Source organism: Mobula hypostoma, chromosome 4, assembly GCF_963921235.1.
Source record: "Mobula hypostoma chromosome 4, sMobHyp1.1, whole genome shotgun sequence".
Lineage (NCBI taxonomy): Eukaryota > Metazoa > Chordata > Chondrichthyes > Myliobatiformes > Myliobatidae > Mobula > Mobula hypostoma.
In genome coordinates this window covers 177,677,515-177,702,860 of record NC_086100.1, presented here as the reverse complement: position 1 = coordinate 177,702,860, position 25,346 = coordinate 177,677,515, and the positions used below count along the sequence as shown (strand labels likewise).

Genomic DNA, 25,346 nt, shown 5'->3' with positions numbered 1-25,346 from the left:
CTTTGTCTGCCCCCTCCCCCCTTAAGGACGAGACACACAAAAAAAAACTTCCCCTTTCCAGTCCGTGTTTCCAGGTCATTTATATTCTGCGGCTAAATGACGGAGCAACAATCACTCGACCACATCGCCATAGAAACAGTAAACCAGGTGTGTGTGTGTGTGTGTGTGTGTGTCTGTCTGTCTGTCTGTCTGTCTTTGGTTTGATTTTATAGGAACGGGATCCGGCAGAGGTTGAGGGTCTGATGAGGTTAGCTGGAGATATGAAGTTCGCTCCAAAGCAACAATGCTTAGAGCGGCGGCGACACCTAAGGAAGAGTCCTTGCCCGAATGTGGATGTTCGCAGCAGGTACAGTCCAACCACCCGGAGTCCATCCGGCCTCCTGTTTCCAATCCAGCATCCGCGGGATTTTCCCGCTGCTCCAAGTGAAGTTCACACTTGTTCAGGACTTTACTAACGATAGGGTTTCAGATGTATAAAGTATTTGTATAAGCCGTTTTTATATAGCACTGTCCTTGGTTTCGGAGCTTTCTTGTTGGTTTTACGGTTTATCCGCTGATGTCGACTTGTTTGTGCACAGCTCAATCCCAGCAACAATGAGACTATCTCCGAATAATGTCACAGGGATCGGGAAAATCATTGACCTATTGCTCACTGGAAACAAGAAATGGCTAATTAAGTCCCTCCCCCACCCCCCTTAACTTCCTCGATGTACTTCTGTATGGCATGGTCTGACAAGATGACGTGCAAACAAAGGCTTTTCACTGTATTTTGGTAGTGTGACAATAATAAACCAATACCAATGTGTGCAGGCGTGGGGCCATCTTTTGTAAAAGTTATTCAATTATCCTCCAGTACTGCACCGTTTCATCATAGATAATCTCGGATTTACGAAGGCATTCTTCCTATATCTCATGGTATTTTCGAAAGAGGGAGGCACTTACAGTCATCTTCCAGGTGAACCTATCTTGTTACCATCTATAAATTTTCATATTTTGAACTGGGTGCCTATCTACCTACAATCCCATTTAAGAATGAATTGAAATGCAATCTTCAATCTGCAGAATATTTCAATGTGAAAAGAAAATAGCATGCAGTGACTGATGAGTACCAGCAGATGGTGGTGCTTTGATCAGCATGAATATTGACGTCACACTGAAGCAATAACAAGAGTTACTGCAAAAATTAACTGAATTTGTAAACTCACATGTTCTGCTCACCAGTTTACGGCTGGGTAGCTTTTCTTTCAACTAATATTGTTTTCGTTATTAGCCTAGGTTTAAGAATGTGTTAATTTTTTAAAAGCTTATCAAGAAAGATGATTTTGCCCTAGCCTAAACTACCTAATGACTGGCGTTATCATATTAATGCTAACAATGCCTGTAATATTTCATGTGTTCCCACACCAGTCTGCTAATCCTTCCAGTTATCCCTCCATTCACTGGAGTGCATGGCCAACTAACGTCTCACAATCTGTATTTGTCTGACCACTGGTCGGACAGGTCCTTAATTATCGCAGGACATTACATGTTAACTCATGAGTATCATGATGCTGCTTTGTTGGACAGGTCTCTATTGAACACACCCGGTGGATTTACGTTCTTCTTGTGTCTGGTAATTGGCAGTGACGTTGAACGTCCCCCCCCCCAACCAGGGCTAAAGTTGTTTTGAAGTTCCCTTTCTTTTGCCACATCCTCACTAACCTCCCAATTTTCCAACTTCACATCCTGCCCCACTTCATCAAGGAGCAGAATTCCACGCATTCCTTCCTCAGATCTCTCCCACTACTCAAATGGGGATCACTGATTTCCATGTATCAGCTTGCTGACCGTCATACTGATGCTGGGATAGAGGTCATCCATGAAGAGCTGTGGCCATTGCTTATTGTCAGTCACTCAGTATGACATGATTTACTGGATAGGGTTATTTGTATTTGATTTTTATTATTTTAAAATTTGATTTGATCTCTTCACATTATGGCAGGCAGGATGGGATGGCGGAGCAGACTAAGGGACCAAATGGCCTAATTCTTCTCAAATATCATATGAAATTTTTTCTCTGAGATCATAACAAGTAGCAACATGTGTAGGCAATTCAGTTCTTCACTACCTAGCCACCATTCAATAGGATCACAGTTGAGTGAATAATCCTCAAGTCTACTTTCTTGCCCTTTCCCCACAACCTTTGATTTCCTTACTAATAGAAGTCTATCTAATTCAGTCTTCAGAAAAAAAAACAAGGACTATGCACCATTTGCTCTCTTTGGTAAGGCGTTCCAAACACTTGCAACTTTCTGAAAGAAGAAATTCTTCCTCATCTTAGTTTTAAATGGCACCCCTTCTGAGACCATGCCCTCTGGGGCTGGATTCCCCTTGAGAGGAAACAACCTCCCAGCGTTTACCCCATTTTGTCCTTAATATGTTTCGGTAAGATAGCGTACATACCTCTACCTCTACAAGCCAGCAGGGGATAAATGAAACCAGGTGAGGAAGAAGCTGAGTGGTTGGGGAAGTGGAAATGAAGTGAGAATTTGGAAGGTGATAGGTGGGAAAGGTAAAGGGCTGAAGAAGATGGAATCTGATAGGTGATAAAAGCAGACCATGGGAGAAAGGAAAGAAAGAGGGGCGTCAGAGAGAGGTGATGGACAGGCAAGAAGGGATAAGAAAATGGAATGGGGAATGAAAACAAAGAGGATGGGAAGGGGGTGTTAAAAGTACTGTAAGTTGCAGAAATCAATGTTCTTAATTGGTCAGATATGGATACAGGGAGAAGGCAGGAGATTGGGGCTGAGAGGAAAATTGGATCAATCATGATGAAAAGGCAGGGCCAAATGGCCTAATTCTGCTCCTATATTTTATGGTCTACCACTTTGGTCAGATGTCCAATTTTATGCATCTAGGCAGATGATGCTAACTACCTATACCGAATGTTAAGAAACAGGGATTGAGGTGAATATCCACATATTTAGTAATGTCCTTCCCTGAAGGACACATGTTCTGGTTGCAATAATTAGGAATAGAAAATCTGGTTGATTTTTTTTCAATCTATCTGTAGGTTGATGTGGTATGTTCTCATCAGACATTTGCACTTATATTAGGTAGGAGGAAGGAATGGGGTGCAATGAGCAATGGGATAGCTGGATAATATTCCTCCTCTTAATTATAGCTGATATCAGCTATGATGTAGTTAATTTGAGATGTTTGGTATGATAAGTTCAAAAGCAAAGCCAATAGTTAAAGTTAGCTAAAAAGGAAAATTATCAAAAGGACTCAGCTACATTAGACTACCAAAACAATAAAATTCTACTTATATTTCATCTGGATAGCCTCCAACCTGATGGTATGAACATCAATTTCTTGAACTTCTGGTAATTGCCTCCCCCCCACTCCTTCACCGTTCCTGTTTCCCTCTCTCACCTTATCTCCTTTACCTGTTCGTCACCTCCTTCTGGTGCTCCTCCCTCTTCCCTTTCTTCCATGGTTATCTGTCCTCTACTATCAGATTCCCACTTCTCCAGCCCATTATCTCTTTCACCAATAGACTTTCCAGCTCTTTACTTCTGCTGTTTTCACCCTCCACCTTGCACTTCTTCCTCCTCTCCACCCATCTTCTTACTCTGATTTCTCATCGTTTATTCCAGTCCTGATGAAGGGTCTCAGCCCAAAACTTCAACTATTTACACTTTTCCACAAATGGTGCTGGCCCTGCTGAAACCCTCCAGCATTCTGTGTGTGTTGCTAGTTGACAGTGAAGAAGGTTATCAAAAATTAAGGGGGATCTAAGTCAACTGAATAAATGGGCAAGGAATAGCAAATGGAGTTCATTTTAGATGGGTGTAGTGCAAGTTCAAGTACGTCATTCAACCATACACATGCACAGTATAGAGGTAAATGGAAGTGTTCGCCCAGAGACAAGTTGCAAAGCACAATACTGTGACACACAGCACAATAGTTACGATAGCACATAGTCACTCAATAATACAGTACTGTGCAACTGCCTTAGGCACACATATATAGCTAGACTTTTGCACACAACCGTACTTGTCAACGTGGAGCAGAGATTGAATTCATAAATCTGCAAGAGCAAAGGACATTGGGAAAGGTGAGGGTGGAACAACATGAGGAGTGTGGGACAGGTGGCAGAAGAGGAGTGCCAGGGGTAGGGAGGGGTAGCACGGGTGCAGACGCACCCTGCCCTGAGACACCAAACAAGGTCATTTGATTCCTAACAATTGGTTTATTGATCATTATAGAATGTCTCTCAGGTGCTTGCAGCACCCCTCTCCTTCCCTTCCCCTTTTCCCAACCGTGATTCCCCTCTCCCAGTCCACAATAGAGACCCATATCAGAATCAGGTTTGTCACCACTCTCATAGGCCATGATTTCTTTTAGCAGCAGCAGTATAGTGCAATACATAAAATTGCTACAGTACTGGGCAAAAGTCTCATGTATCCTAGCTATATATCAGTGCCTAAAACTTTTGCACAGTACTGTATTAGCATAAGATCCTGAGTGGCATGGCCTGAAGATTGATGGTGCATGGGATGTTGTCCTGGAGCCATGTTTCTGCAAGAACAGGCATGCAGCAGTCTCTCATCTCGTGCTGGGTCAGCTGCAGATGAAAACAATCCGTCTTGCTGCATTTTGGAAATTCAAATGACGGTAGGGCTCTGGACTAGGTACATGATTCCCCTAACATGAAGTCATAGGTAGACAGTGTGGTGGAAAAAGACTTTTGATACACTGGCCTTCATCAAAGGTGGCTCAAATCATGAGGGATAACGATAGAGAAAGAGGTAAACAGGTTTATGATTATTACCAGTACCAAGGTACATAGAAAAACTCTGTTTACATGCCAATCATACTGATCATTTCATCATATCAGAACAAGGTAGTGCATGCAAAAGCAATAAAATGCAGAATATAGTGTTACAATTTCAGAGAATGTGCAGTGCAGGCAGACAATAATATGCAAGGCCAAGACGAGGCAATTTGTAAGGCTGAGTCCACCTTATTGTACTAGAGGTCCAACCAACGGTCTTAGGAGATAGAAGCTATCCTTGAGACTGTGGTACACTATTTTCTGCCCGATTGGACATGGGGGTAGAAAGAAAATCTGGAGTGGGAGGAGTCTTTGGTTATACTGGCTGCTTTACCAAGACAGCGAAAAGTCTAGACAGGGGCTGGTTTCCATGATGCGCTGAGCTGCATCTATAACTCTCTGGTTTATTGTAGTCTTGGGCAAAGCGGCTGCCATTACAAGCCATGAGGTATCTGGCTTGGATGCTTTTTATGGTGCACTCAGTCTTTTTCTGAGGGCAGGGTAACCAAGAACTAGATGGTATATGTTCTGGGCGAACGATTTAATAAGAACTTGAACGGTAACTTGTTTTTTTAAAGAGGTTGGCGTGTACGTGGGAGTTTTTGAAGAAGATATGGCAACTTTTAAAATACAGTTGGGCAGGTACATGGACAGAAAAGGTTGAGAAGATTATTGGCCAAGCCCAGGTTAATAGGACTATTTTGTATGAAGCATCTTGGTCAGTATGCACCTGTGCGGCCATAGTGACTGTTTCCATCCGGTATGACTGGTGTTACGGTGTATACTATACGGTATGTACGTGCGAGGAATCTGGATGGACAAGTTTGACATTGTCATACTTACGCAAATGATTAGCAGACATCCCACCCTGCAAAAACTCATTTCAGGGAGGTAGCTCCATCAATTTGCGGGAGACTCCCGGAACTCCCGGGAGAGCTGGGATGTCTGGATTAGGTACGGAACAAATATTCAGAAAGCATTTTACTCGAGTGGAACTCACTCGATGAAATGCTTTATCTGCCTTTTCCACCTCCTGTGACACAGGGCAGGAACAATACGGATCATTCCCCCCCCCCCCATCGCATCTCAAAGACGAGTCTTTACCACAACAGCAATTAAAAGACCCATCTCGCCGCTACCACTAGGTCTTCTCCCACCTTCGTGATACTGTTGAGGCACGATAATGCCGCTGTGGACTTGATCACGACATGGGGCTATGGCGCAGGAGCAAATGGGGTGGAGTTGCTGGTCATGTGCTGCCATGAGGACCGGGCGTTTGCCCCTCTCCGCTGACAGTGGCAATGTTGTCAGGGGGGACTTGTCTGTCTCCAGCTCCTTTCTAATTAATGAGGCTTTTTATTAAGTTCGGGAAATGGTTCATTACACAAAATTTGCTTCTTCCGCACGATCAGCACCCGAACATACCACACCCGCCGGCCGGGCCCGGGCCGAGTGGCGCAAGCGTAGTAGCGACGACGGGCCCTGTCGTTAGGGAAACGGGTGGCCCCGCCCCTGCTCGCCAGCCTGAGGCGCAGGCGCAGTGGAGTCGCTGGTCACTTGGCACCATGGAGATGAGCGGCCCCATCCCGCAGCTAGTGGAGAGTTTTAGAAAGCAAAAGGCCGACTTTTCATGTAACAGTCTGGCAGGGGGTGACAGTAGTAATAACAGGGAGATTAATAGATCCGTGCAAACGAACCGAGAAGGTGAGTTCAGCTCCAGCAGTCAGCGCAACCACAATAACCACCACACCAACCACCAAACAAGGAAATAAAATATTAATTTAAAGGAGAGAGAAATAGCCCCGATCAGAGAGGCGGTGTGGCTGCGGCCTAGTGGCGTTCTTCGCCTGAGGCGGGCCCCGAGATGAGTGTGTCCGTGTGCTGTTTCCCCATTTCCTAACCTTTTTCTTCGCGTGGTGCAAACGCCATTACCGAAGGATTGGCCCTCGGCCTCCGCCGATTCCGCTAACGTAGACATGCAGTATTTTTTGTGATTTAAGAAATATGGGTTGGCATTTTTCAAATATTACTAGGACCGGAAATTTTTTTTACAAACAGCTGATAACCGAAGATTGGATGTTTTTTCAAAAATTTTAGTTATTAATGTGAAAATTCATTATTATAAACAGTTTTAAAAGTTTTAAGTATTTTATAGTGGTGGCATTTAATCTGTGGGGTTAAAATAATTGCATTTTCAAAACAAACTTCTAGCTTTGCAAGACAATTTACAAAAACGTATTAATACTTAAACAGAATTTTGAATCTTGAACTGTTTTCTTACCGTGCTTATAGAAAAAAAACTGTCTATAGGACGGTAAAAAATTACTTTTCAAGACTAAAAGTTCAGCCTGTTATAAAAAGTGACGATTTATTAATAGCACAATTTGATGCAGTATCCGTATGCCTTATTTCATAGCACAATGTTATGTTATATCATGTAATATAAATACAAGTGATCTGATAATTCTGTTGCATTGATTAAAAGCATCAGCAATATTCATAGAAAATGTATTTTAGAATACCGCTTTTATCCTGTAGACTAATTTATTTTACTGCAACAATTGTAAATTTGATGAGGCCGTATAGCAATGTTACAAGTTAGTATTCCATTCTAATTCATTGTAGGGATAGTGCAATATTTTTAACCTGTGGCCATCACCTTAGCAGTATTTTGCATTTCATGATTTCTCCCTATGCATCTTTCATTAGGGTGGTTACATCTTACATGAAATTATTCTATCTAAGAGTTACCATAATTCTATCTAATAGCTATGTATTCATTCAGCAATTTTAACGGAAATGTTTGCCCAAGTAAAATTTAAATAACTTTTCACTTGTATTTAAAATGAATATATTAACATATTTGATGCCAATAGCTTAGTTTCTGCACCAATAAAGTTGACCAGACCAGTCACGTCATGGCCATCAGGTGGAATGAGTTACACTTGGTGAAACTGCTGCATAAATATTTAGAAATTTAGAAATCTGCTAATGCTCTTTGTTGTTAATTTGGGTTGGGATAAATGTGCTACACTTCAGCATTCCTGATGTTTTGTAGTAGTCAATAAATACGTTAATATTGACTTTGTTTAGAAAATAGTTAACCCCGTCACCCCAACTGGGGCAAAGGCCACTGAAAGCAGCTTGCTAAAGTCTTCTGTCCTGGGCCAATCTTTCAAATGTTTATTTCTTTATTTCTAACATTTTCATGTTCACTCAGGGTCTTTCTGTTGCAGTTAACTTTATGCTGAATTAAAACAAGTATCAGCTTTCCTAGCCTTCATGAAATAATTTGGAAGACTCATTACAAAATTACTGAGGATGATGGGAACCTGTCGTGAAAGCAGAAAATGCTGGAAATTCTCATCTAGTCTGGCAGCATCTGTGGGGAGAGAAACAGTTAACATTTCAGGTCAAAAGATTTTTCTTCAGAAGTTAATCTTCAAAGTCAAATCAAAATATTAAACTGCTTTTCTGTCTCCATCGCTGCTCCCTGACAAATTTTGTTATTTTTAGCCAAAATTTTAAATTCAGATCATTTATAGTTATCCAGCCAAATGTGTGCAACTTTTAAAGGATTCTGTGAAAAGTATCTGCAACATCAAGATTCAGATTTGAAAGGATGTAGTCCAGGATATTTTATTATTAATATGCAATGTTTGCGCACACAAATAAAAAGGTAGAATGCAAGAGACATATTGCTGTTTGTGATAGGAAAGAATGACTCAGTGAGGATATCAAAAAATGAGGTGAAATAAATCAAGGGATAGAAAGGCTTAAAATGCACAATATTTTTAAAAATAGCATAATGGGATGCTACTTGGACTTGTGATCTGGTAGGATGGCCTAACCTTGTTTATACCATGGACCAATACCAATAAGCAAGGGGTCTATGGACTCCAGATTGGGAACTCCTGGTAACCCAAAGAATGTAGCTACAGTTATCACCAAGATGTTTTTAGAATTTGAATTTTAAAACAACTGTGAGTCTACTAGTGATGGCAAAAGCAAAGTTGTCATACAAGAAAGAACAATACAGCACAGTACGGATCTTTTGGCCCACGATGTTGTGCCAGCCTCTTAACCTTTTATCAAAGATCATTCTAACCCCTCCTTTCTTCATAATGCTCCTTTCATCATGTACTTATTTAAGATTTTCTGAAATGCCCCAAATGTATCAGCCTCTACCACCATCCCTGGCAGTGTGTTTCATGCACCTACCACACACACAGTGTAACAAAAAAACATACCCCTATCATCCCCCTTTACCTCTGTTCACCTTAAAATTATGCCCTCTCGCATTTGCTGTTTTCGCCCTGGGAAAAGAAGTCCCTGTCCACTCAATCTATGCCTATATCATGTTGTACACCTCTGTCAAGTCGCCCTTCATCCTCCTTTGCTTCAAAGAGAAAAGTCCCAACTTGCTCAGTCTATCCTCATAAGAAATGCTCTCTAATCCAGGCAGCATCCTGGTAAATCTCTGCAACCTCTCTAAAGCTTCCACATCTTTTCTATAATGAGGTGACCAGAACTGAACACAATATTCCAAATATGGTCTAACTAGGGTTTTACAAAGCTGTAATGTTACCTCGCAGCTCTTGAACTCAATCCAGTGACTAATGAAGACCAGCACTCTATATTGCCTTCTTAACAATCCTATTAACTTGATTGTTAACTTTGAGGATCTATAGATGTGGACCCCAAGATTTTTCTGTTTCTCCACACTGCTAAAAATCCTGAAATTAATTCTGTATTCTCCCTTCAAGTTCACCTTCACAATTTTTGTGTTGAATTCCATCTGTCAGTTCTCATCCCAGTTCTGTGTCTTGTCAATCTTACTGTATCCCACGACAACTTTCTACGTTGTCTACACCACCACCAATCACTGTGTTAGCTGAAAACTTTCTAACTTGCCCTTCCACTTCCTCATCCAAGTCATTTATAAAAATCACAAAGAGCAACGGTCCCAGAACAGATCCTCGCGATCCAACCTCTAGGCAGAATATGCATCATCTACATTCACTCTCTGCCCTCTATGGGCAAGCCAGTTCTGAACCACACGGCCAGGTTTTGCTGGATCCCATCCCTCCTGACTTACTGGGTGAGCCTACTATAGGGAACCTTATTAAAAATCTTACTAAAATCCATATACACCACATCCACCGCTCTGCCGTCATCACTGTGCTTTGTCACATCCTTGAGAAATTCAGTCAGGTTCATGAGGCATTATCTGCTCCTAACACAGCCATGCTGTCTATCCCTACTCCCATTCTTTGAGGAAAGAACATTTGCCACCTTCCAATCATTTGCTACTCCTGTGGCCATTGAGGACACAATCTCTTACCTTACTTCCTGTATTCACCTGAGGTATATCCCATCCAGCCTCTGGGGCTTACCTATCTTAATATTTTATAACAGTTCCAGCACATTCTCTTTCTTAATGTTGAATTAGATTATCAGATTCCCCTTAGGCTCCAGCCAGATTCTTGGTCTCAATATTTATTTATTGAGCTGTACTGTGGAGTATGGCCTTCCAGCCCTTTGAGCCACACTGCCCAGCAACCCATGATTTAACACTAGCCTAATCACGGGACAATTTACAGTGACCGATGAACATACCGACCGGTGCATCTTTTGACCGTGGAAGAAAACCAGAGCACCTGGTTGGAGGAAGCCCACGGGGTCACAAGGAGAACGTACAAATATCCTTACAGATAGTGCGGGAATTGAGCCCAGGTTGCTGATACTGTAAAGTGTTGTGCTAACTGCTACACTACTGTGCCGTCCTAGTTTAGTACCACTTCACAAGGGTTTAAGAAAGCCCATTAAGATTTGAGCAGGGAAATAAATGTTTGAAATTCTCCACATCCTAAAAAGTTATATTTAAATGACAAGGCAGTGGCAACTGGGTGGACTAGGTCAACATATAAGCATATGAATTAGGGATAGGAATATGCCATTTGACCTCTTGCCTGTCATTCAATAAGAATTGTAATCTCAATTTTGCAATCCTACCTACTGATAGTAACTGCTCTTGCTTATTAGCACTATTCTGCCTCTGACTTCAATGAGTTGGCTTTCACCTTTCTGACGCAAAGTTCCAAAAAATCAGTCTTAAATGGGTTACCCCCTTATTTTTAAACAGTAAATTCTAGTTCCAAATTCTTACACAACAAGGAACATAATCTCCGCATCTACCCTGCCGAGTTCCCTGAGATCATCTTTGTTTCAGCCTTCTGAACTCCAGCAGATACAAGCATTGCCTGTCTTGCGTTTCCTTAAAGAAATTAACCATTTCAAGTAAATCTTCATAACTGCACCAATCTATTTACACCTTCCTTAATAGATCAATTCTATATGTTGTTCTTCAAATATGGTCTTATCAATATGTTGTATTATTGAAAAATAGCCTCTTTTTTCAGTCATTTATTGTATGCAATAAACAATACTTTCCTGTCACCTTTTGTAATTGGCAGCTTTACTTGTGCAAATCATGCACTAGAACACATCAGAACCTCTATTTTTTTTTTGAATTTCCACATCCCTGTTTTCAAGGATTGAGTTGCCTTGAAATTTAATTTAATGGACACAGTTGATTGTCTTAGTTGGAAATATCAAAAGACTGCAATGGGCCTAGAATCTTAAAGGCCAGATCAGTTAAGGAATGAGACATCTTGGAAGGATATCTGCTAACCCTTGTGTTCTTGCTGCTTCCTGCAGTTTTGAAGGGTAGCATTCCTAGTATTATTTATTTATTTTTTAAATTCATTGATTTACTATTTCCTGTGGTGGATTTGAACTTGTATATGCAAGTTTTTTTGTCCAGCCCTTTGCATTATTATTCTAATTATATAACCGTTATGCTACTGTATCAACCAATGTCTGTAAAGAATGTAAAAAAGGATATTAAATCTATTGGATATATATAGAGATATGACTTCTTATGAAAGTTAAGAAAAATTGATATGTGAGCAGAATCTTTGAGTTGTAGACAGGTATATTGAAATCAGTAACAAAGGAACTTGTCAGTTTTGAGTTTTATTTTTCTGGTAGTTGTATTGAAAATTAAATATTTATCTTTGTATACCTGAAAGTTATATACAGGTAGATATACTGAACACTTTCACTCATTTATAACTTAACAAACGTACAGAATTTTATTGTGACTGGTAATTGGAAGCACTTTTAATTTAACTTCCTGAATAAGTTGGACAACATCTTGTAGTTTATTCAGATTGACTATTGTGATGTATTGTGTGATTCAGTGAGGAGCAATAAATGAATACAGTATAGGCTTGTAAAATATTAAGTTTAAGTCTTGACTGTTAACAAGTTGAAAACAGTGGTGTAGAGGACCTGTTAAATCCTTTATCTAGCAGCATATATAAATGAATACTTTCACAAAAGCTTGTGTTGCATTGATGCAGATAGATACCTGAAAATCTACTTAAAGCTAAACAGTATTTCAACATCAAAGGTACAGGATATGAATTGATTTCTGATCATTATTCCTGAACAGAATTTTTTCAAAGATTCACAGTATATTTATTGTCAAAGTATGTATGCAGTGTACAACCCTGAGATTCGTCTTCCCCAGACAGCCACAAAACAAAGAAAACCACGGAACCTATGCACAAAAAAACAAATTGCACAAATAAATTAAAAAATGAGGGAAAAACACAGAATATAAGACAAAATCGGAAGAGTCCAGGCATATTCAGTTAAGCTCAGTATTCGTTATCTGCAGGCCACCCTTATTCAAAATCGCCCAAAATAGCAACTAAAAAAGGAGTGACCAGAAACACATCATAACATGAACTAGAGTCCAATCTACAAACCGCGTTAATTAAGCCTTGCCGAAGACGCAGGACTCTGACATCGTCATCTTACAGCATCAACGGGGGGAGAGAGAGAGAGAGAGACCATTCGAATGCAGGGACCTACCTTCGGAGCAGCGAATGAGAGAGAGAGTGAGAGAGTGTCCATCACGTGCAGATACCTTTCTCCGGCAGCAGTAGTGAGAGGTTTGTAGATGGGGCTGAACACCTGCTTGCCATCCACATACACCTTGATGATTTCAATCTTCCTTGGAACATTAATGGATGAAATCGGCAAGAAAGGGAACCAATCTTGGGCTCGTGCTCCATCTCCAGGTTTCTTGGCCTTGAGGCCGCATGCTTCACTTGAAACACCAAAGTGCAAGACTGTTCATTTGGCCAAATTAACGCACCACCAAAATTTCGATCACAGGCTTCAACGGCAGAGCCACATTTGAAAGAAACGGAAGTCATAAAAGAAGTGAACTGTCTGGAGGATGTCTCTCACGGTCCATTGTTCACTGGTGCCATCTTCTTGGTGTATTTTTCAGAATCTGGTCGTTGCTGACAAGAAAGCACTTATTGCCTTTTCCCAGTTTCCACTTGAGAAGATGGTGACAGGAGTGGCCTGTTGGACTACTTAAGAGAACATTTTTTTAGGAATCGGCCTCAATGTTCATGATCATTTTATTTTTCTTCAGTATTGGGTTCCATTGACCTCTACAGAGAGTGCAATGGGAGGCTGTTGGCCTAACAACAGTTAACATCCTGTGATCAAAAACAGGCTTCTACCCCAGGATCTCCTTAGATAAGTGACTTGTTTCAACCACATCATAGAGGGTAAGTATAATGGTGTTTTGCTACAGCATTCAAAGATTAATGAGATGAAGGTACATATCTCTATGTAGTTCAATTTTAAATAACTGAGTACAAGACCAAAACCCAGAACTCTTTTGTGTACTAATTACAAACTCAAAGTTTTTTGGAGTTGATTCTCCTTTCACCATAATGTAGATGTTACTAATTAATCTAAAAGCTCTTTTCAACAATACATAAATTATTCGCAACTGGTGTGTGTGAGGTAACTACTTAAGAGCAGTTACATTTGTCAGAAGTATTGCAGTGTATATGGCCTACAATGTGCTATATCATTGGATAAGTGATGTTAAGGTTCAGCAGGAAAATGTTCCATTTGTCTTAACATTACAAGGTTTACTGAACGTAAAATTAGATCTTTCTATAATTTTTGGGTGTTCATTAAATCGATTAATATCCTATTGTAACTCAGTGTCATCGACAAGTGTATTGAGTCCATATTGTTTTGAAAGGTAAATAACCATTTATTAATACTTCTCCATTGGTCATCTTTTTTTGTTTAAAATAGCAAACAGCCCAATTGAGTGAACTGACCTGGATGAATTTCAGGGCATAATGTTGAGTAGGAGTTGAATTTGCACCAGAAGATAATAATTAACTTGATGCTTTCTGCATATTTTGTCCTTTTCCTGCAACTAAATTTTGATTTCACCAAGTCAGAGCAGTGGCCACTTTATCAGGTATCTCCCATACCTAATAAAGTGCCACTGAGTGCATTTTCATGGTCTTCTGCTGCTTTAGCCCATCCGCTTTGAGGTTGAATTTGTTATGCATTCACAGATGCTCTTCTGTAGACCACTGTTGTACTGCAGTTATTTGAATTACTGTCACCTTCCTGTCAACTTGAGCCAGTATGGCCATTCTCCTCCAACCTCTCTCATTAACAAGGCAAACAGAACTGCTGCTCACTGGATATTTTTTGTTTTTAGCATCATTCCCTGTAAATTCTAGAGACTGTTCTTCGTGAAAATACTACTGTTAATAGTTCACGAGATACTCAAACCACACATTCTGGCACTAACTATCATTCCAGGGTTAAAGTCACTTAGCTCACATTTCTTCTCCATTTTGATGTTTGGGTCTGAACAACAACTGAACCTCTAGACCATGTTTTCATGCTTTTATTCATTGAGTTGCTGCCATGTGATTGGCTGATTAGATGTTTGCAGTAACAAGCAGGTGTACTTGATGAATTGGCCTCTGAGCCTGTGCGTACATGTGGGAGAAAGCTAGTTAATGATGTACTGTTCGAATTTCACGATTTTCTTTGACATGGGTGGGTTTGTGCATTGGAAAGACAGACAGCAGAGTCCGGGAAACTGAGAAATGTTGGAGAGCGTGTATGGGACTGGATGTGTTAATGGAACACAACTTTTAAAGTTTTCCTGTACACTTTTAACTTAAAATGCTACTTACTGTGACCATATAGATTCACACTCGAGATAATTTATTGCAGTGTAATGCAAATTAAAACAAAAACTAATTTGTCCATAACTGATTCAGTAATAGTTTAGATAAAATTTCTATAGAACACAACATAATTTAGATGTTAGCCATCATAGAGAGATCCTTGTATATAGAACTTTAATTGCACCAAGGTTATTTTATCCTGATGTTTAGCAAACCTATGGACTGTACAGGGGAATGGAGAACATTTAAGCTCTGTCTCAGTATAAAATATTTACTGGTTAAGCATACCACAGTTGGTACAGATAAAATTTCTCTTGTAAATGCAATTTACTTTTTGCACCTAGAACCCATCTAGGATTGAGTTGGAAATATACTCAATCCTTCAGAGTATCAATTGTGAAAGTATATGTATTTCAGCAAGCACTTCCAAGCTAGATCTTAAATAGTATCATATCCTCCTTATGTATATTTAACATCTCACATGACTGTTCTGACTGAGGCTGCCAATAATCCAAAATTGTAAAACTGTTTTGCACTGAAATATCAAAGTTGCTGGTGAACGCAGCAGGCCAGGCAGCACCTCTAGGAAGAGGTAAAGTCGACGTTTCAGGCCGAGACCCTTTGTCAGGACTCACGAAGGGTCTCGGCCTGAAACGTCAACTGTACCTCTTCCTAGAGATGCTGCCTGGCCTGCTGCGTTCACCAGCAACTTTGATGTGTGTTGCTTGAATTTCCAGCATCTGCAGAATTCCTGTTGTTTGCACTGAAATATTATCAGTTTTAAATTTACTCACAACCCCTGAAGATTATTTTGGGAAATTGCAAACTGTTTGTGCTATTTTAATTTTAAAGTGAAAATATGTAACCTTACACCAAATCACTGACACTTTTGGAAAGCTGTTTCATGTGAAGAGTAAGTAAGGAATGTATTTTTATCAAAGAATGATTCTGTATTAAAGGTGTGTTTTGTAAGTAGTGTCTAAACCACAGTTACAAGCAATGCAATCAATTTTCCTTTGCCAAATGCGGGAAGTTGAAAGGAAATGTTGGGATAAGTAACACAGGAGTATTCTTAGAGCATGTACACAATAAACAATTAGAAATCTGAAGACAAGGCATAGAAATGAACAATAGGTTCACCAACATCTATAAAGACAATGTACAAGAGCATAAGATGTGGGAGCAGAATTAGGTCATTCAGCCCATCGAGTATGCTGCCATTCCATCACGGCTGATTTATTATCCCCCCCCACCCCATTCTCCTGCCTTCTTCCTGTATCTTTTGTTGCCTTTAATAATCAAAAACCTATCAATCTCTTCTTTAAACATACCCAATGACTTGGCCTCCACAGGCGCCTGTGACAATGAATTCCACAGATTCAGTGACCTCTGGCTATAGAAATTCCTCTCTGTCTCTGTTCTAAATGAACATCATTCTATTCTAAGGTTGTGCCCTCTGGTCATAGACGCCCCCTCCAGAAGAATCATCCTCTCGATGTTCACTCTATCTAGGCCTTTCAGTATTTGATAGGTTTCAATGAGACCCCCCCATCATTCTTCAAAACTGCAACAAGTACAGGCCCAGAGCTGTCAAACACTCCTCATACAATAACCCTTGCATTCCCAGGATCATTGTCATGAACCTCCTCTGAACCATCTCCAATGCCAGCACAGTGTTTCTCAGATAATGGGCCCAAAACTGCTCACAATGCTCCCAACGTGGTCTTGACTAATGCCTCAGCATTACCTCTTTGCTTTTGTATTCTAATCCTCTAAGGCTATCTGTTTCAGATATTGTGAACTTGATGACCTTGGATGCAAAACATAAAGTGGTTGTCTTGTAAAATTTATGATGGTCATTTCTGAAAAATAATTATTGTGAGAGACATAGTTATGACAAGGTAATCCATACTTGATTGTCTAAAATATTAACAGTTTAAGTTATGGTTAAACATTAGCCAATAATTTCATAGTCTTTGAGCGAAAAGCAAGATGCTACAAACGTTGGAAAACTAAGATAAACCATCTCCCATAGCAATACCAATTGGATTAGTGATAGTTTCTCATTTTATTACTTTGAAAGACCTTTAAAAACAAATAGGTTTAATCTGATGAAGATTTTATTTGTTAGGGTAAAGATTAGTGTGGATTAGGTTTTGTTCCCCACAAAACTTGATATTTTTTCATATTTTCTTATGCCACAGAAGGAAGCTATTTAGCCCACCAAGTTTATGCTGGCTGTCAGAATGTTCCCCTGAGTCACAGAGTCATAGAAAAGTACAGCAAGGAAACAGGCCTTTTGGCCATCTAGTCATGCCAAGCCATTTAAGCTGCATACTCCCATCCACCTGCACCGGGACCAGAGCACTCCATACCCCTACCATTCATGGACCTATCCAAACTTCTCTTAAATGTTGAAATTGAACTTACATTTTTTATATGTGCAGGCAGCTTATTCCACACTCTCACGACCCTCCTGAGTGAAGAAGTTCCCCCTCCATGTCCAAAACTGCACACAATACTCCAAATTCACCAATTTCTTACATAACTTCAACATAACATCCCATCTCCTGTAGTGAATACTTTGATTTATGAACTCAAATGTGCCAAAAGCTTTCTTTACTACCCTAATTATGGATCTGTATTCCAGATCGTTTTGTTCTACTGCACTGCTCAGTGCCCTACTGTTCACTGTAAAAGACTTACCTTTGTTGGCCCTACCAGAGTGCAACACCTACCATCTTTGAATTCCATCTGCCATTTTTCAGCTCATTTTTCCAGTTGGTCCAGAACCTGCTGTTGGTAAGAGACAGAATTACATCTTTAGAAAGAGGTGACATAGGGTCAGAGAATGTTGAATCTTTGAGGGTGGAGTTAAGAAACTGCAAGGGTAAAAAAAACTATGGGAAGTATATATGAGCCTCCAAATAATAACCAAGATGTGGGATGAAGATTGCAAAGGGCACTGGAAAAGGCATATAATAAGGGTATGGCACAATTGTAATGGGGGTCTTCAATATGGGATTGGGAAAATCAGGTTGGTGTCAGATTGTAAGAGAGGAAATTTATTGAATGCCTACGAGATGGCTTTTTGGAGCAGCTTGTACTTGAGCCTACTAGGGGAGAGGCTATCTTAGATTGGGTATTGTGTAATAACCCAGATCTTATTAGGGAGCTGAATGTAAAGGAACTCTTTGGAAGTAGTGATCATAATATGATTAAATTCATACTGCAGTTTGAGAGGGAGAAGCATAAGTGACATGTATCGGTATTGCAATGGAATAAAGAGAATTACAGAGGCATGAGGGAGAAGCTTGCCCAGGTGGATTGGAAGAGGATACTGGCAGGGATGAAAGCAGAACAGTGATGGCGGTAGTTTCTGGGAATAGTTTACAAAGCGTACGATAGATAAGCCCCACAGAAGAAGTTCTCAAATGACAGGGCTAGGCAACCGTGGCTGATGAGGGAAGTTAAGGACTGCATAAACGCCAAGGAAAAGGCATATAATGTAGCAAAAGTGAGTGGGAAGTTGGATGATTGGGAAGTTTTTAAAATCCAACAGAAAGGCCAGAAGGGGAAAGATGAAATATGAAGGCAAACTAGCCAATAGTATAAAGCAGGATAATAAAGAGTAAAAGGGAGGTGAGAGCTGATATTGGACCACTGGAAAATGATGCTGGTGAGGTAGTAATGGAGGACAAAGAAATGGCAGATGAACTTAATGGGTACTTTGCATCTGTCTTCACTGTGGAAGACACTAGCAGTGTGCCAGAGGTCCATGAGTGTCAGCAGGAGTGAGTGCCATTGCTATTACAAAGGAAAAAGTGCTTGGCAAACTCAAAGGTGGATAAATCACCTGGACCAGATGGACTACATCTCAGAGTCCTGAAAGGGGTTGCTGAATTGATAACGGATGCATTGATCATGATTTTTCAAGAATCACTTGATTCTGGCATGCTGTTGGAGGACTGGAAGATTGCAAATGCCATTCCCACTCTTTAAGAAGACAAAAGAAAGGAAATTATAGGCCAGTTAGCCTAACCTCAGTGATTGGTAAAGTGTTGGAGTCTATTATTAAGGATGTGGTTTTGAGGTACTTGAAGACTAATGATAAAATAAGTCAAAGTCAGCATGGTTTCTGTAAAGGGAAACCTTGCCTGACAAATCTGTTAAATTTCTTTGAGGAAGTAATAAGCAGTGTGGACAAAGGAGAGGCAGTGAATGTCATTTACTTGGATTTTCAGAAGGCATTTGATAAGGCGCCACACATGAGGCTGCTTAACAAAATAAAATCCTATGGCATTACGGGAAAGATACTGGCACAAATAGAGAAATGGCTGATAGGCAGGGGACAGCAAGTGGGAATAAAGGGAGCCTTTTCTAGTTGGCTGCCAGTGACTAGTGGTGTTCCTCAGGGGTCAGTATTGGGACCACTACTTTTCACATTGTTTGCCAGTGATTTGGATAATGGAATTCACACAAAATGCTGGTGGAACACAGCAGGCCAGGCAACATCTATAGGAAGAAATACAGCCGACGTTTCGAAGTCCTGACAAAGGGTCTCGGCCCGAAATGTCAACTGTACTTCTTCCTATAGATGCTGCCTGGCCTGCTGCATTCCACCAGCATTTTGTGTGTGTTGCTTGAATTTCCAGCATCTGCAGATTTCCTCATGTTTGCGTGGATAATGGAGTTGATGATTTTGTGGGAAAGTTTGTGGATGATACGAAGATAGGTGGAGAGCTAGGTAGTGCTGAGGAAGCAATGCGCTTGTAGTAGGACTTAGACATATTGGAAGTATGGGCAAAAAGTGGCAGATGGAGTACAGTTTGGGAAATGTATGATAATGCATTTTGCTAAAAAGAACAATAGTGCGGACTATTATCTAAATGGGGAGAAGGTTCAAACATCAGAAGTGCAAAGGATCTTAGGAGTCCTCGTGCAAGACTCCCAAAAGGTTAACTTACTAGTTGGGTCTGTGGTAAAGAAGGCAAATGCAATGTTAGTTTTTATTTCAAGGGGAATAGAATATAAAAGCAAGGAGATAATGCTGAGCCTTTATAAGACACTAGTCAAGCCACACTTGGAGTATTGTCAACAGTTTTGGGCTCTGTATCTGAGAAACGCTGTGTTGTTGGAAAGAGTCCAGAGGAGGTTCACGAGGATGATTCTAGGAATGAAGGGATTACAAATATGTGGAGCGTTTGGCAGCTTTGGGCCTGTACTCACTGGAATTTAGAAGAATGTGTGGGGATCTCATTGAAACCTACCAAATGTTGGAAGGACTAGATTGGGTCGATGTGGAGAGGCTGCTCCCTATGGTGGGGTATCCAGAACTAGAGGGCACAGCCTCAAAATTGAGGGGCAACCTTCTGGAATAGAGGTAAGGAGGATTTTATTTTAGCCAGAGTGTAGTGAAACTGTAGAATGCTCTGCACAGACTGCGATGGAGGCCAAGACCGAGGGTATACAGTGGCATGCAAAAGTTTGGGCACTTCTGGTTAAAATTTCTGTTACTGTGAATAGTTAAGTGAGTAGAAGATGAACTGGTCTCCAAAAGTAATAGAGTCAAAGATGAAACATTCTTTTCAACATATTAAGCAGATTAGTGTATTATTTTTGTTTTGTACAACTTATTGAGTGGGGAAAAAAAGGAAAGGAGAACCATGCAAAAGTTTGGGCACCCCAAGAGATTTGAACTCTCAGATAACTTTTACCAAGGTCTCAGACCTTAATTGGCTTGTTAGGGCTATGGCTTGTTCACAGTCATCGTTTGGAAAGGCTAGGTGATGCAAATTTCAAAGCTTTATAAATACCCTGACTCCTCAAACCTTGTCCCAACAACCAGCAGCCATGGGCTCCTCTAAGCAGCTGCCTAGCACTGTGAAAATTAAAATAAATGATGCCCACAAAGCAGGAGAAGGCTATAAGAAGATAGCAAAACATTTTCAGGTAGCCGTTTCCTCAGTTCGTAATGTAATTAAGAAATGGCAGTTAACAGGAACAGTGGAGGTCAAGTTGAGGTCTGGAAGACCAAGAAAACTTTCCGAGAAAACTCGTAGGGTTGCTAGAAAGGCAAATCAAAGCCCCTGTTTGACTGCAAAAGACCTTAAGGAAGATTTAGCAGACTCTGGAGTGGTGGTGCACTGTTCGTGCAGCACATCTGCACAAATATGACCTTCATGGAAGAGTGATCAGAAGACAATCTTTCCTGCGTCCTCACCACAAAATTCAGCATCAGAAATTTGCAAAGGAACATCTAGACAAGTCTGATGCATATTGGAAACAAGTCCTGTGGACTGATGAAGTTAAAATAGAAATTTTTGGCCACAATGAGCAAAGGTATGTTTGGAGAAAAAAGGGTGCAGAATTTCATGAAAAGAACACCTCTCCAACTGTTAAGCACGGGGGTGGATCGATCATGCTTTAGGCTTTTGTTGCAGCCAGTGGCACAGGGAACATTTCACTGGTAGAGGGAAGAATAATTTCAATTAAATACCAGCAAATTCTGGAAGCAAACATAACACTGTCTGTAAAAAAGCTGAAGATGAAAAGAGGATGGCTTCTACAATAGGATAATGATCCTAAACACACCTCAAAATCCACAATGGCCTACCTCAAGAGGCACAAGCTGAAGGTTTTGCCATGGCCCTCACAGTCTCCTGACTGAAACATCATCAAAAATCTGTGGATAGACCTCAAAAGAGCAGTGCATGCAAGATGGCCCAACAATCTCACAGAACTAGAAGCGTTTTGCAAGGAAGAATGGGCGAAAATCCCCCAAACAAGAATTGAAAGACTTAGTTGGCTACAGAGAGCGTTTACAAGCTGTGATACTTGCCAAAGGGGGTGTTACTAAGTACTGACGATGCAGGGTGTCCAAACATTTGCATGCCACTGTATTTAAAGTGGAAGTGATATCACTACTATCCAAAGTGATATACCTGTTGGGGGGGACGGCCACAGGGGTACTCTGTACTAGCTGTTTAACCCCTTTCTTCTTCCTGACTGTCACCCAATTTCCTGTGTCCTGCACCTTGGGTATAACTACCTTTCTATATGTCCTATCACCCCTTCTAAAATGATCCTGAATTCATCCAGTTCCAGTTCCAGTTCCAACTCCTTAACGCAGAGTGTTAGAAGTTGCAGCTGGATGTACTTCTTACAGGTATAGTTGTCAGGGATATTGGAGGTCTCCCTGCTTTCCCATATCTCTCAAGAAGAGTATTCCACTCGCCTGCCGGGCATCTTTGCTGTTCCTATCTGAGCAACTATAAAGAAGGAAAAACAATAAACTTTGGGGGAGAAAGAAAAAACTACCTTCAGTTTCTTTTTGCCTTCTCTAACTGAAGTCTTGAGCTAATACTTCAAAATCTCCACTCTAACTCTGACCACTCCAACAATGCTGTTCTGCTTACCCCTGCCTTACTTTAATTTGTTCCTGTCAGTCAATCCTGAAAGCTGATTGGCCACTGTCCAAAGCTCCAAACTACCCTGAGTCACTGCCTTTTCTACTCATCCACGAATCTAAGTGAACGAGGTCTTCTCAGGCTTCCAAACTCCAATTTGATGCTGTTCAAAACTCCAAACTGCCGCAAGTTGCTGTCTCTTCTACTCAGTCGGTGAATTTGAGAGAACTACATCTTCTCAGACTTCTAGTCCTTATTGGGTGATGCTACACCACAACATGCTTACCTGTTGCTTATTCTCTTGCACATGACCCCAACTCCCCAGTTCTTCAGCCATTTTCGCAGTCATTTTCACCTTTACTAGAGGAAATTTACTGTAGCTTTCTTAATTTACCTGAACATCCTTGGGATCTCGGAGGAAAGTCTAGTACTTGAGTAAAGTAAACATAGTTATAGAGAGAATGTGGAGACTTTACATACACACAGGACCTGAAGTCGTGATCATACCCATATCACTTCAGCTGATTGGTAACACTAGCCACTGTGGCACCTAGTGAAAGCAAATGACTAGTATGTAGAGCCTATCTAATCAAGAGCAAGAAAAGATGGATTAGAAATTACCTAGACACAAGTTAACAACAGGACAAGGTTATTGCTGGTTGCGAGGCAGTTTTTAAGTCATGTTTGCAATTTACACTTACCCTTTTCATAAGAGATGCAGGATCTAAATAGGAAAAGGTGAAAATGTCACAGCTAATAGGGAAAATTTGTTGACAAAAATGCATGTTGGTTTATTTCCATCAAAGTTTACAATAGAAGACTTAGAACCATACTTTGAAGATACATATGTAAATCTACATTAAATACTGCAGACAAGGAATATACCTTTGAAAACAAATCTGAACATTTGTACACACACAAAATACTGAAGGAACACAGCAGGTCAGGCAACATCTGTGGAGAGGAGTAAACAGTTGGCATTTTGTACCAAGACCCTTCATCAGGACTCAATTCCAAACATATGTAGTAATTGGAATATGACTGGTGAAATTAAATGCAATGATTTTGTGGCACTATTTCTTTATTAACAAAGTTCTATATTCTAAGTTGTTTGCACTTCACTGTAGATACATAATTTTAGATGGATAATTAATATAAGTTTCAGCCCTCATCAACGAGATTATAATTCAGATACTTTCTCTAGTTATGGTAACGTTGCTTAAGGATAGATGCCAAAATCATGGAGACAATGATGGAAGAAATTTAATATGGTAATTAGTGAGGACTTTAGTGATGAAGAAACCTGTGAAAACTAGGAGACTTTTTCACTAGTGCCAGGATAAAATAAATGAACTCTGATAGAAAAGTATATTAATATCTCTGAGGAGTATTTTCACCAAGTGCAAAATTTAAAGTAATTTTTAATCTTTTATTCTTGTCGTGGGCATCCTACCAGACATTTGCAGAAGAATCAATAATGTTACATGAGAAATGGGCTTGGGAGCATGGAGCCAAGGCACCAGCTGACACTGCACCATAACATTCTGTTATGTAAAATTAGTTTACGTTGCAGTCCCAGAATTCTTTAGCATTCAATATAATTTATATGCTTGAGCCAGGAGTTTCAGGTCTAGTTTACAGACTCAGCCTGAAGAAAGATAAGCTTCTCTGGTCAATGATAAGTGATTGAAAAAACAGTACATATAATACCACTTTTAAAGGATAGGATCTTTGGCTGTGTAACAACATCAGTCACTTCCATTTGAAAGACAAGAGGTTATGGAGAAGCCAAGTCCAAATTTTGTCATCCTAATCCTCAGCACTTTGACTCAGTTACTTCTAGGTTCCCAGCAAGTAACATGGTCTTTGATTTATTTTAACTTGACAAAATGCAGGAAGAACCATTTATATACCAAACCTATTCATAGACTGATAGTGGTATTCTATGTTTAATCAGTGATGACTTTAGAAAGCAAATTACTACGGTCCATTGCTTTTTATTACTGGTAGTATATTTTTGAGGCTTCCATTGACCACTTTTGCATCTGAATCAGAACGTTGAGGATTTAGGGCTTGAGCATAAGAGTATGCATGTATTACAAGAGAGTGTGCGTAGCCATTGTTCAGGAGCTGTTGAAGACAGCCATTCAGTCCCTTGCACCTATAGATTTGTATTTGCACAATCTAGAAGTAACTGGATTCCAAAGTCTAGTAAAAATCAATCAATCTAATCACGTAATTAAGCTAGCATCACACTTTTTAAAGAAAACAACCCTCGCCTCTGCAGGTATGCCAAGGTCAGGACTTCATGGAGAGAAAGAGATGTCTAGCTTCAGAGGACAGGATTAGAACTTAAGTATCGGACAGATAGCTAATAATAATGGAGAATGAAGTCTCCATAAGGGGTCTTAGGGATCTGTACATCAATGGTCTAAGCCAATTGAATGGATTATTGGGAAGAAGTTTGGGGTGCTGCTGCCTGCACTTGGAGAATTAAAGGTAAAAACGTCGATGTGAGGATAGGATCCAAACGATAATGGTAAACATTGTAGTTCACTTGAGTGGGATTCCCACCATGCTTGCACCATGAAATTTTTTTGTTTTCCATGATATTGCTCCTTGGTGAAATTGATTCAATTTCCATCATGGCAGCCCATAAGGATTAATATGGCTTGATGCCTGAAATACTGAATGATGCTGGACACTGCCCAGTTGAACTTTCAGAGTCAGGCAGAAAGGGAGAAACGTTCTTTGTTTAATTTCTCCTTAATACATTTTAATTGCACAATTCTGAAATTAATTGCACTAATTTCTCTGCATCTTTGTCTAATTTATTAAGTTCAGTACAACAAAATGCATGATGTAAAATTACATTTTTTTTTACTAATCATTATAATAAGCTTTTCTGGAGCAGCAACCTCATACAGGTTATCATTGTATGATAGTCTTTTAAAAACAATGTAGTGTAATGGTTAGCGCATCACTATTATAGCACCAGTGATCTGGGTTCAATTC

The 25,346-nt window shown here is 40.2% G+C and overlaps 1 protein-coding gene across 2 annotated transcripts in view; it reads left to right on the top strand.

The window, feature by feature from the left end:
* The first annotated feature begins 6,096 nt into the window (after positions 1-6,096).
* Positions 6,097-25,346, top strand: part of zmat1 (zinc finger matrin-type 1) — an 88,142-nt gene continuing 68,892 nt past the window's right edge. The window contains exon 1 of one of the 2 annotated variants that reach the window (XM_063045118.1): positions 6,097-6,523. In XM_063045118.1, the coding sequence (XP_062901188.1) occupies positions 6,166-6,523 (358 nt within the window). In that variant the 5' untranslated portion in view covers positions 6,097-6,165. Of the gene's footprint in view, positions 6,524-17,649; positions 17,725-25,346 lie in introns of those variants that run through there. The other variant, XM_063045119.1, reaches the window with a different exon arrangement.